General features: G+C 44.0%; 1 protein-coding gene across 1 annotated transcript in view; it reads right to left on the minus strand.

The window, feature by feature from the left end:
* e2f4 (E2F transcription factor 4) overlaps positions 1–12236 on the minus strand; it is a 48923-nt gene that overhangs the window by 21513 nt on the left and 15174 nt on the right. Inside the window, exons 2-6 of the mRNA XM_063039160.1 lie at positions 8839–8948; positions 2289–2452; positions 1342–1383; positions 932–996; positions 524–806 (exon numbers count right to left, since the gene is read on the minus strand). Coding sequence (XP_062895230.1) covers positions 524–806; positions 932–996; positions 1342–1383; positions 2289–2452; positions 8839–8948 — 664 coding nt within the window. The remainder of the gene's footprint in view (positions 1–523; positions 807–931; positions 997–1341; positions 1384–2288; positions 2453–8838; positions 8949–12236) is intronic.

Consider the following 12236-nt stretch of genomic DNA (forward strand, 5'->3'; position numbering starts at 1 on the left):
CCCTTGTGCACTTGTTATGTCTTTGTGGAGTTCAGACTTTCTTCTACATAACCAGCTGAAGGGGAAGGAAGGCAAAAGGTTGAGGGAAAGAAGGAACAACCAGCAGGAGCAGAGAGGAAAGGCAGGGACTTAGGTGCCATGAGGGTGCTGTTGACTGCAGGAAGGAACTTATAAAAATGGAACAAGGCACCCTATAATTCCTCTTCACAGTTATTAAGCCCAGTTTGATCATACGCTCTTTTCACTTAACTCAAAGCAAATAAAACTTCCAGTAGCTCAACACACAAGGTAGGTCTTCCATCAACTGTATCAGCAGCCGATTGTCAGCAACTACGATGTGTTTGGCGACCCGACACACGTGGGGATTTATCCAGTGGGAATGCACCTTTGACAGAAAAACTAACCACCATTTGCAATGGATCCACTCAACCATACAAACAGCAACGCCACTCGACCATTCCATCCGCTGTTTAACCACTGGTCTCAAGAGGTTAAAAAGCACATCGTTGCAGGAGAGACCTACCTGTGGGTGTCGCTGCTCTGGGCGGGTGGGGAGGTATCTGAGGGGCAGGGGACGGAGAGGCAGGTCGGGCTGGGGATCTAGTTTCCGCCTCTTGGTTGCTGGCTAGGATAGGCCTTTGTGGGGTGGTGTGCACTGTGGGAGGGCACTGAATGAGATCTTCAGGTGGGGGCACAGGCACAACAACTGGACTGGAGGAGGAAGTGTCTTTGTTCACCAACAACACATTAATGGGACCGGTTGTGCTTTTCAGGTGGATCTGGTATTTCTTCACTCCGTTTGGAACCTGCAAAACAAGCAAGGGGCTCAATAACCAGGCAAGGAAAGGTGGCAAACAGAAGGCCACAGCTCAACTGGGGGAAGAGGGGAAGGAGAGACAGCAGAGAGATTTTGACATCCTAAAGTACTCACCCCCTCAGGAATCGGCACTTCCAGCTGTGTGCCTGAGGGTGCCTGGATCGCTAACAGTGTATCACCTGCATGTTAAAAAGAGACAGGCATTAATGTATACCTTGCAAACCACCAAGTTCACTGTCTCAACACCACACGAGAATAGGCATTGGGAGCAGAACAAGGGAGAGGGAACAGCCCAAAAGTAGCAAACTAGGAATGCTAACAAAGGGCGTGTACACCATCAGCAACTCCTCCAGAAACTCAATCCTGAGGGATCCAATGTATCAGGAACAAGTTTACATTTGGGGACTTAGCAAAGTGCAGGCCCTGCATCAACCTCCTCCCCAGCCACCGACATACCCCTTCCCCACCCTCCTGTCCCAGGACGATGTATCTAGGCTCTGGGGCCACGTCTGAGGATTGCTTACCTTTGAAACATCGGCACATATCTTCATGTGTCACATATGCTAATGTGAAGCAACACAGTTAAGGACATACAAGGGAACGGTGACATCACCTCAGAGCAGCTGAGCCTCCTGCTGTTTATCTCCTTAATGGACAAGCACCAACTCAGACTTCCAGGGCAGCTATCTATGGATAGGCAGGGCACATCAATGGGAGGGAAAAGGAAGCTCGTTATTAATTTCAGGCAGGGAGAGAAGACTACCAGAGTCACAGAGGGCCAACCAACAGCCCTAAGTGAGCAGCTGACAAAACAATATCAACCAGTCCTGAATGAAGGACTTGCAGTCAGGCTCCTGATGGAATCATCCTGCATGAGAAGTGAAACTGGGTTGTCTTATGCTGAAAGACCATGCAGGCTAGGCTTGTATCTTTGGGGGTTCTTTTGAGAGAGGTTGTTTTTGATAAGGTAGATGGGTTGCCTCATGCTGGAGCATCTAGAAATTATAGGTCAGCATATTTAAGGCAGTGATGATGTAAAACTCTCCTTTAGAGGACATGAAGTCCTTAAAACCATCTTGTCAAAGGGCAGTGGTAACAGAGCCTCTGACTATTTTTAAAAGGCAGAGGGAGATTGCAGATTACTGATAGGCCCTGGGGGGGTGGGGGTGGGGTGGGCAAAAGGAGTACATGAAAACATGAAATTGGGGTTCCAACTAGACCAGCTATGATCTCATTCAATGATGGAGCAAGTGTGAAGCAGTGAGAGTCCTGCACCTGCTCCTAATTCTCCTGTTTATAAACTGAAGATGGAGGGAAGAAGGGCAGAGTTCAGATTTATTACTGGAGCTTGGCTTCACTCTAAACAGATCTGCTCAGAATAAACTGGGTCCACAGGCAGCAATGTGTGGCTGTACACGACCTAAAATTTGTGCAGGGTTCAAAGGAGTGGAAGGGAGCTCCATCAAAGGATATCTGCTGTTCTCGATGTCATCTGTCACATTCTGAATGCTCTGCTGAACCCAGACTCGCTGCTGGTCCAGCTCCTGCTCCCGCCGATCCAGGTCCTCTATCTCCGCTTTCAGGTCAATGAGTTTGTCCGCGATCTCTCGTGTGTTACAGCCTGGGCCCACCCCTCTGTCATAGAGGACAAAGACACAAGGTGTAAATTACAGCTGGTGCAGGATGCTAAAGAGGTCTGTGTTCAGCACAGCTTCACAAGGGCTTCCCCCTCAAGACCCCCCCCCACCAAACTCCAACTACTTCTAGCACCTAACCTGAACCTTTAAGCAGTTACTCTGGTGTGTACACTTGATAGCAACACTACTACATCAAAACTCCTTTCATCTAGCATTGTTGGAGTAGAAGATTTTCTACACTATAGTTATTATATTAGTGTCCCAACATTTACTTACTTTACTTTCCTTAAAATTTACACAGTAGAGTAATAAATTTTGGTGAAGCTCAGCTTTAAAGGGAGCACAGGAAATATCTGTTGAATCAAAGGTAATTAATGCTGTATTCTAAAATGTACCAGTTTAGCAAGCAGACCTATCTAGTTGCCTTATTCTTTTATTTACTTTGTTTATTTAGATACAGTGTGGAACAGGACCTTTCAACCTTTCGAGCTGCACTGCCCAGCAAACCCCCAATTTAACCCTAACTTAATCATGGGACAATTTACCCACTAATTGGTACATCTTTGAACTGTGGGAGGAAACCAGAGCACCTGGAGGAAACACACACATTCATGGGAAGAACTTACAATCTCCTTACGAGGATGCCAGAATTGAACTCTGATCTCAGACACTCCAAACTATAACAGTATCCGCTAATTGCTAAGCCACCATTACTAGAGCCAATTGGTGAACCATGGGATTTTAGACATTAAATCAAACCTTTCTGGACAGTTTCATGAGGAATCAGTTTTTTTTTGTTCTCGCAAACAACAGGAATTCTACAGATGCTGGAAATTCAAGCAACACACATCAAAGTTGCTGGTGCAGGCCAGGCAGCATCTCTAGGAAGAGGTACAGTCGACGTTTCAAGCCGAGACCCTTCGTCAGGTCCTCTTCCTAGAGATGCTGCCTGGCCTGCTGCGTTCACCAGCAACTTTGATGTGTGTTGCTTTTTTTTTGTTCTGTTAACTATCATTGGGGTGCAAATAGAAACATAGAAAACCTACAGCACAATACAGGCCCTTCTGCCCACAATGCTGTGCCGAACATGCCCTTACTTTAGAAATTACCGAGGGTTACCCATAGCACCTATTTTCCTAAGCTCCATGCACCTATCCAGGAGTCTCTTAAAAGACCTTATTGACCTTACACAACCGTTGCTGGCAGCCCATTCCATGCACTCACCACTCTCTGTGTTAAAAAAAACTTACCCCCCACATCTCCTCTGTACCTACTTCCAAGCACCTTAAAACTGTGCCCTTTTGTGTTAGCCATTTCAGCCCTGGGAAAAAGCCTCTGACTAACCACACGATCAATGCATCTTATCATCTTATACACCTCCATCAGGTCATCTCTCATCCTCCGTCGCTCCAAGGAGAAAAGACTGAGTTTACTCAACCTATTCTCATAAATGCTCCCTAATTCTTGTAAATCTCCTCTGTAAATGATGTAGAAATGCAGGGGGCAAGTTAGGGTTTTGTATCCAAAATGTTATTTAATCACATATTGCCTGTCAATATGAATGGTTCCAAGTCAGCACAGTGACCAGTGGAAAACCCCTCTGGAAAGGCAGAGATCAACCAGTCCAGCACCAATGAACTCAGAGAGGGCAATACATTCTGGATCTTCCTTGTAGCATCCACAGTCCAATGCAACCTAGCTTCTTGCCAGGACTATATAGGCTAATAACCCCGGTCATCCTTCAAGGAAAGAGGAAGAAAAAGAACAGACTGCCTTAAAAGTAAAATTGTTGCCTAGAACTACAAGAATAGAAATGGAAGAGGAAACCAACAGTGAAAAAATGAACAGATTTAAAAATTATGGCAGAATTTCCATCCAATTGTCAGGCTCACACCATTTCAGGCCAACTAAGAGACAGTTAACTCCTCATAATTAGAAAGGATTGATAGAGAATATTGTATAACAAAGAATGATTTACTTGAACAGTACTTGAACCCAGAGGGGTTCACTGTATGGAGATGATCCAAGGACTGCAGGGGTGAAGGAGAAACATTTTAAAAATAAAAGGATTCTGGAAGCAAGCCTTAAGGAAAGCCCCAAGATCTCCCCTAACTCATTTTACTTTGCAAACTAGAAGTTGGTAGGAGTCAATGCTATGTAAACTTGGGGGAGTTGATAGGAAAGCAGGAAAAATTACAGAATGGATTAATATAGGTTTAACTGCAAATGGGTGGCTGATGTGGACCCACTGAAATGATGGCCAGTTTGTGCTCTCTGCAACTCTTTCACAAATCAGAAGATTAACTGGGAATCAATTTCTAGCTTAACGTAGGCACAAGAGGATGGAATGTGTTCAGCATCTCTCAGTGCAGTCAGAAAGCCATGATTAATGTGACATATTCCATTTAACAGAGAACACAGCAGTAAAGCACCTAACACAGGATAAGTGATGTCACTGACTTCCTGGTTGGAGCCCTTCTGGCTAATCAGTATTCCTTACCAGCAATAGCAAGAACTCACCACTCAATGCCTCAACTATCTCAAGAAAACACAATCCTCTATGCCTCCCCCCAGTAATTACAGAAATGCTTCTATTCAAAGTAATGACTCTCAAAATACCCTTATGCAGTTGTCATAGCAAGCCATCACATCCCCATATCCTTTTTCTTAAGAATTAAAGAAGTAGAAGCTTCATAAAACGTGGGAGGTAACTCTCCTATCAAAAAAGAATCTTTAAGCATTTCCAACATATATGGAGAAAGCAATTTTTCAAATTTTTTATAAAATCCTACAGAATAACCATCCAATCCAGGAGCTTTACCAGATTGCATTGAAAGAATAGCTTTCTGAATTTCGTTTTCAGTGATAGGAGTATCAAGAGTTTGTTGATCTTCAACAGAAATCCTAGGAAAATCATCTTCTGTAAAAAGGCATTCATTTTAGAAGGATCAGCTGGAAACTGAGATTTATAAAGTTCAATGTAAAAGTCTTGAAACTTTTTATTAATGTCTTCATAATTACAAGCTAAACTACCGTCTCCCTTACGAATTTTTAAAATTTGTCTTTTAGCTCTAGCTGCTTTTAATTGAGATGCTAATAGCTTATTATTTTTATCTCCAAACACATAAAATTGACTTTTCAATTTAAGCAAATTTCTTCCAATAGGATAAGTTAATAGTAAATTATATTGTGATTGGAATTCAACCCTTTGTTTAAATAAAACAATGTTAGGAGAAATTGCATAAATATTATCCAAGTCTTTAATTCATTTTGAAATCTTATCGAACTCTATTTTTGTCTGTTTCTTAAGCTTAGCTGACCACGCAAATATGCTTTAAATATATCCCATATAATCAATTTCGACGCATCTCCTGTATTGTTAAAAAGAAAGATATCTTTTATCTGAGTCTCAATAAATTTGACAAAGTCCGAACTTTGTAATAAATTTTCTGGAAAACGCCAAGGCGAGCTTGCAATACTGACACCATTCAATTCAAAAGCTAAGCTTAAAGGCGCATGATCCAAAACAACGATAGCATCATATTCACATTTCTGGACAAAAATTGGAAATCAGCTATAAAATAATCGATTTTCGAATATTTTTTGTGAACATGTGAATAAAAATAATCTGTTATTAGGATGTAGATTGTCTTCAAATTTCAACCAGACCATAATCGATTAAAAAAGGGTTAATAAGTGATGCTGAACAACTCAGAAGCTGCTGATTGGTTGAACTCTTGTCAATCAAGGGATTTCTCAATAATGCTTTAGTTTAAGAGTGCATGGCAGTAACTGCATCCTTTGCTAGCACTGCTGTCCACTTGACTCCATCAGTGTTGAGGCCAATTCACCCTCTGCCTGTTATTTTATAATCTTGATGGGTGCTGTGGTTCAATAATGTGTTTTACTGTTGGCGGAGTCAAACACATCAAGCTCTCCCAACCATCCCAGGAATTAACCCCCTCAGGAATCTCAGGAAACCCACTCCCATGTTTCTAGGAATCATGAAATACTTCTAAATCCATAGCGATTTTAATAATTAAGAAAAAATTTGCAAGTGCTGGAAACACACACAAAATTATCAACGTTTCGTGCTGAGACTCTTCACCAGGACTGGAGGAAAAAAAAGATGAGGTCAGATTAAGAAGGTGGGGGAGGGGAGGAAGAAATACAAGGAATAGAGGTGAAGTAAAGAGCTGGAAAGCTGATTAGGGAAAAAGATAAAGGGCTGGAGAAGGGGAATCTGAAAGGAAAGGGAGAGGAGCACAAAAGGGAGGTGATGGGCAGGTAAGGACAGGCCCATTCTGACATGCCAGTCCACAGACTCCTCTACTGCTGTGATGAGGCCACACTCCAGTTGGAGTAACACCTTATATTCTGTCTGGGTAACCTCCAAGTTGATGGCATGAACATTGATTTCTCAAACTTACAGTAATGTGTCCCCCCGCCCCCCACCATCTCCTTACCCACCCATCACTTCCCTCTGGTGCTCCTCCCCCTTTTCTTTCTTCCATAGCCTTCTGTCCTATCAGATTTCCCCTTCTCCAACTCAATTCTCTTTCACCAATCAACTTCCCAGCTCTTTTTACTTCACCCCCAGTTTCACCTACTATCTTGTATTTCTTCCTCTCCTCCCTCCACCTTCTCAAGGCTGATTTATACTTGTGAGTCAAATGGACGCCATAGCCTATGCAAGATGCCTACGTGCATTGTGAGCATTTATACTTGTGCGTTGGTGTGTCTGCATCGCTCTGCAACTCAGGCACGTCGCGCCTGTGCACACACCTACCCATGCAAAGCTTCATGGTCATGGTAGTCTTTTTCAGGTTAAACAAGTTTAAAGCCAGCGTCTTTTCTCGTAAAAGCGAAATGTGTCTTCCATAATTTCGGAGGTCTGTAAAGCTTTATGGAAAGCACTGCAGCCAGAGTTCCTTCCCTGCCCTTCAGTCGCCCAATGGGAAGCTATTGCAGCGTATGAGGAAATGCGATGCTACCAAGCAGACCAATCACAGTTGTTCGGTCTGTGTTGCCGCGACACGTAGTTACATTTTGGGAGAGGTGCGCATCAGGCTACGGCGTAGGGATCCGCGTCGGCTCTGCGTAGGGTTCGTGGCGACACCGTACTTATGGCGTAGAGTTGACACTGAAGTATAATCAGCCTTTACTCTGACTTTTCACCTTTTTTTCCCTCCAGTTCTGAAGGGTCTCAGCCTGAAACATCGACTACTCTTTTCCATAGATACTGCCTGGCCCGCTGAGTTCCTTCAGCATTTTGTGTGTGGTGATTTTAACAGTGGTTCTTTGCATAGCTCTCACCTTGAAAGGTGTGAAATTAAACAGAAACTCACTGTTTTAAACAAATAAGGATACAGTGCAATAGGTTATCAGTCAGTTCTCCAGCACCCTCACACCCTCCTTTCCCCCTCCAGCAACCACTCATTAGCAATTCCTACAAGTGGTTTGCAACTGTGGCAGGCAGCACCATGCGTAACGGATTAAGTTTTATGAATATACCCTGTTACCAATTCTGAAAGTAGAGTACAGTGATCCTGAACTGAAAGGATTCCATTATCTTGCACCTCAGTTAAATCAGATCCCGACTGACTTCCACAACCTGTCTTTGGGGTTGATGACCCAGCAATCCCACACTATTGTAGTTCTATTGGCAGGTTGATAAAATTTGTAGGGTTCAAAAAGAACTCCAACAAGAGCAGGTGATTTAACACCACTTCTAATTTGTGTTATTTGCCATTTAGTGCTGGCACCTGCATTTCAGTTGCAAATCATGTGAAATGCATTTGTAAGCCGACTCATACAGAGGAACAGGGGAAAGCTAGGGTGGGGAAAACAGAGGAAATGAGGCACGCAGAGAATAGGATGAGTGAACTCGGTCTTTTCTCCTTGGAGTGTCGGAGGATGAGAGGTGACCTGATAGAGATGATGAGAGGCATTGATTGTGTGGATAGCCAGAAGCTTCTTCCGAGGGCTGAAGTGGCTAACACAAGGGGGCACAGTTTTAAGGTGCTTGGAAATAGGTACAGAGGAGGTGTCAGGGTTAAGTTTTTTTTTACGCAGAGTGGTGAGTACGTGGAATAGGCAGCCGGCAGTGGTGGTGGAGGCTGATACAATAGGGTCTTTTAAGAGACTCCTGGATAGGTACATGGAGCTTAGAAAAATAGAGGGCTATGGGTAACCCGAGATAATTTCTCAAGGACATGTTCGGCACAGCATTGTGGGCTGAAGGGCCTGGTATGGTGCTGTAGGTTTTCTATGTTTCTATGAAAGAACAATACAAGTGGGTAAACTGGAGGTAAAGAGGAGACCAACACAAATACCACATGGAGATGCTGCCCCAGAATCCACCCAGCAAACAGACACACTCACTTCCACTGAATGCTATTCTTTGATTTCTTCTCAATCAACCCGATTCCCTCCAAAACATTGGTGATATCATAAATTCGACGCTTCTGCCGCACAGCCAGTGTGTCTGCCGCCTGGAAAGAAACAAAATGGTGGAACTTATCATGCATGTGGACAGAAAAAGCACAGGCCAAAAAGCCCTCAAGTACAACATGGGAAACTGACAAAAGCAAGTGTAAAAGCAGAAAGTTAAGATTGGTGCTGCTGCCTTACAGTTCATACATATGACTATTCCCTTGGTATTCCATTATTTCCCACATACGGAACAGAGGGGAGTGATACACATCAGGAGCATAAGTTACAGAGGGAAGGAGAATGGGACCAATGAGATTGTTCTGCTGGTTGACGGTATGAAACTGATGGCGACTTTGGTGCCATAAAATAGATAACCCACCTCTCATGCAAGTGAGGAAAACTCCTGTCTTGGATTGATGGGATATAGATTCCACTTGTTATTACTGTTCAACAGGCCACTGGCTCCTTCAGATGAATCTTTGGATTTCTGAGAAATTGCCACAAATTGCAGTAAATTGATTCCCTCATACTCAGGGCACCCTTCATGCTGGGATTATCACTGTGCTAAATGGAAAAGACTCTAGAAATCATCTTAAAAACAAGCTTAATTTCAATGTTCAAGCAAGCCAAGACATCAATGGCAGGAATTGTTGGTGGTCAAACATCCCAGACTCAAAACTCACTGCAACAGTCCCTCAGGGAACAGGCAGAACAAAGTTGCTTCCTCAATGACCCTCTCTTTATAGGTCCACAGCGAGAAATAATTACCTACAATTGTGTGCATACCAACATACTACAAAATCTAGCAATTTTTAGCCTGAGCTGGTAGATGGCAAGTAACATTTGCACCACAAGTACCATTCAATTAGATCCCAAAAGAAAAGTGAAACATCTGCCTCTGATATTAAACACTAAGTCCCCCAGCAATTTTCTGAGAATGAACATACCAGTTACAAAATTAACAGCAGTTTTAACAATTACTGCATGCCACCTGTAGCAACTTTCAAGGCACTCTTGACATCTCTAAAACGTGTTACATCTACCACCATCCCCTTTAAACCTGCCCCCGCCCCCCACCAAGATTCTACTACTGACCTCCAAGCTAAGGCAAATTCCAAGGCCAATTACTTTACCAACCAGCGTGTCTTTGCCATGTGGGAAGTAATCAGAGCATCAAGGCATAATCAGATGATCCCAGAATATGCTAACAGTACCGGAGGTCAGAATCAAACCCAGGCTGGTCACTGGGGCTCAAGGCTCTACCAGCTTTGCCACTTCTTTGTTTATTGAGAGCTATTCAATCATTAGAATTGTGACCATACTTGAAAAAATTACTCTGTACCCTGAGGATATGAAAACTACCTATATGAAGGCAACTTTCTTCCCTAAAATGTCGGGGTCACTATCTGCCCAAACAGCATGCTTCTAAAGGCCAGTAGTGCTTCCCGCTTCACTCATCACAGACAAAACTCATCAAGGTCCAGGTTTACCAAAGAACTCCTTCCCCATTAGGCATAATCTGCTCAACCCACCCTCCAATTCCCTTCAGGCCCGTGCTAAATTGTCACCTGAGCATCCATTCCACAGAAACTCAAAGTGCCGGCCAACCTGAACAGATAGCAAAGGAGGTGGCTGTTCAGCCCTTACAGCCTGTGCCACCATTGAAAAGGGTCAATCCAAACACTTCACAAACCTCTACTTAAATTTATAGACTTGTAGAGTAACCATTTCCCACTGGCATTCTCACCTGCTGACCAGATGAATCCCCCACAATTCTGGTTCTCCCTCACCCACCTATATATGAGTGATTGATAAGTTTGTGGCCTAAGGTAGAAGGAGTCAATTTTAGAAAACCTAGCACATTTATTTTTCAACATAGTCCGCTCCTACAGTGGTGGGATCCCGTTGCTACTTCCAACGGGATCTTACCACTAAGCACATCTTTCCCTCCCTTCCCTCTCTGCTTTCTGCAGAGATCGCTCCCTATGCGACTCCCTTATCCATTCGTCCCCACCATCCCTCCCCACCGATCTCCCTCCCGGCACTTATCCTTGTAAACGGAACCAGTGCTACATATGCCTCCCTCACCACCATTCAGGGCCCCAGACAGTCCTTCCAGGTGAGGCATCACTTCACCCATGAGTTGGCTGGTGTGATATACTGCATCCGGTGCTCCCGATGCGGCCTTCTATATATTGGCAAGACCCCACGCAGGCTGGGAGACCGTTTCACTGAACACCCACGCTCTGTCCACCAGAGAAAGCAGGATCTCCCAGTGGCCACACATTTTAATTCCACGTCCCATTCCCATTCTGATGTGTCTATCCACGGCCTCCTCTACCGTCAAGATGAAGCCACACTCAGGTTGGAGGAACAACACCTTATATTCCGTCTGGGTGGCCTCCAACCTGATGGCATGAACATTGACTTCTCTAACTTCCATTAATGCCCCACCTCCCCTTCATACCCCATCCGTTATTTATCTTTATTATATATATCTTTCTCTCTCTCCTTTTTCTCTCTCTGTCCCTCTCACTATACTCCTTACCCATCCTCTGGGCTTCGCCCCTCTCCCTAGGCCTCCCGTCCGTCCCATGATCCTCTCATATCCCTTTTGCCAATCAACTTTCCAGTTCTTAGCTCCATCCCTTCCCCCTCCTGTCTTCTATCATTTCAGATCTCCCCCTTCCCCTTTCAAATCCTTTTCTCATCTCCTTATACCTTAGGCCACAAACTTATCAATCATCCCGATAAGTTATTAACTTCAGACTTTCTGCATAATCACTCAAAGAGTTGAACTGCATGTGCATGTAACCAGAGCTGTATAACTTATCTCCTTCTACCTTAGGCCATGAACTTATCAATCACCCCTGCTGTGGACATTTTCTGGAGGTCCAAGATCTGTATGCTCCATGACCGCTGGACTGAGTGTGTAAATGTAGGAGGAGACTATTTTGAGAAATAAATGTGCTAGGTTTTCTAAAATTGACTCCTTCTACCTGACGCCACGAACTTATCAATCACCTCTTGTACTGATTATCTCACCCAACCAGCACATTTAGCCACCAAGACATTGGTCACTGGTAACTTCAATCTCAAATCTCATTATTGAACAGGACCAGATTCTCACTCATCTTTCCCAGCCCAAGATCATTAACAGCACTACAAACTCAGACCTGTAATGGACCAGTAAGATGACTGCAAGCCAACAAGCCCTGCAACTCAGTGCCACACCCATCACTGCAAAAGGCAGCCATATCACACAGGTACTTTATAGTCACCAAACAATTAGTACAATTAGTACTAGGTAACCTTGATGTGGGGAAAAGCTGGACACCCTGATCTGT

The sequence above is a fragment of the Mobula hypostoma genome, assembly GCF_963921235.1.
Source record: "Mobula hypostoma chromosome 14 unlocalized genomic scaffold, sMobHyp1.1 SUPER_14_unloc_1, whole genome shotgun sequence".
Classification (NCBI taxonomy): Eukaryota; Metazoa; Chordata; class Chondrichthyes; order Myliobatiformes; family Myliobatidae; genus Mobula; species Mobula hypostoma.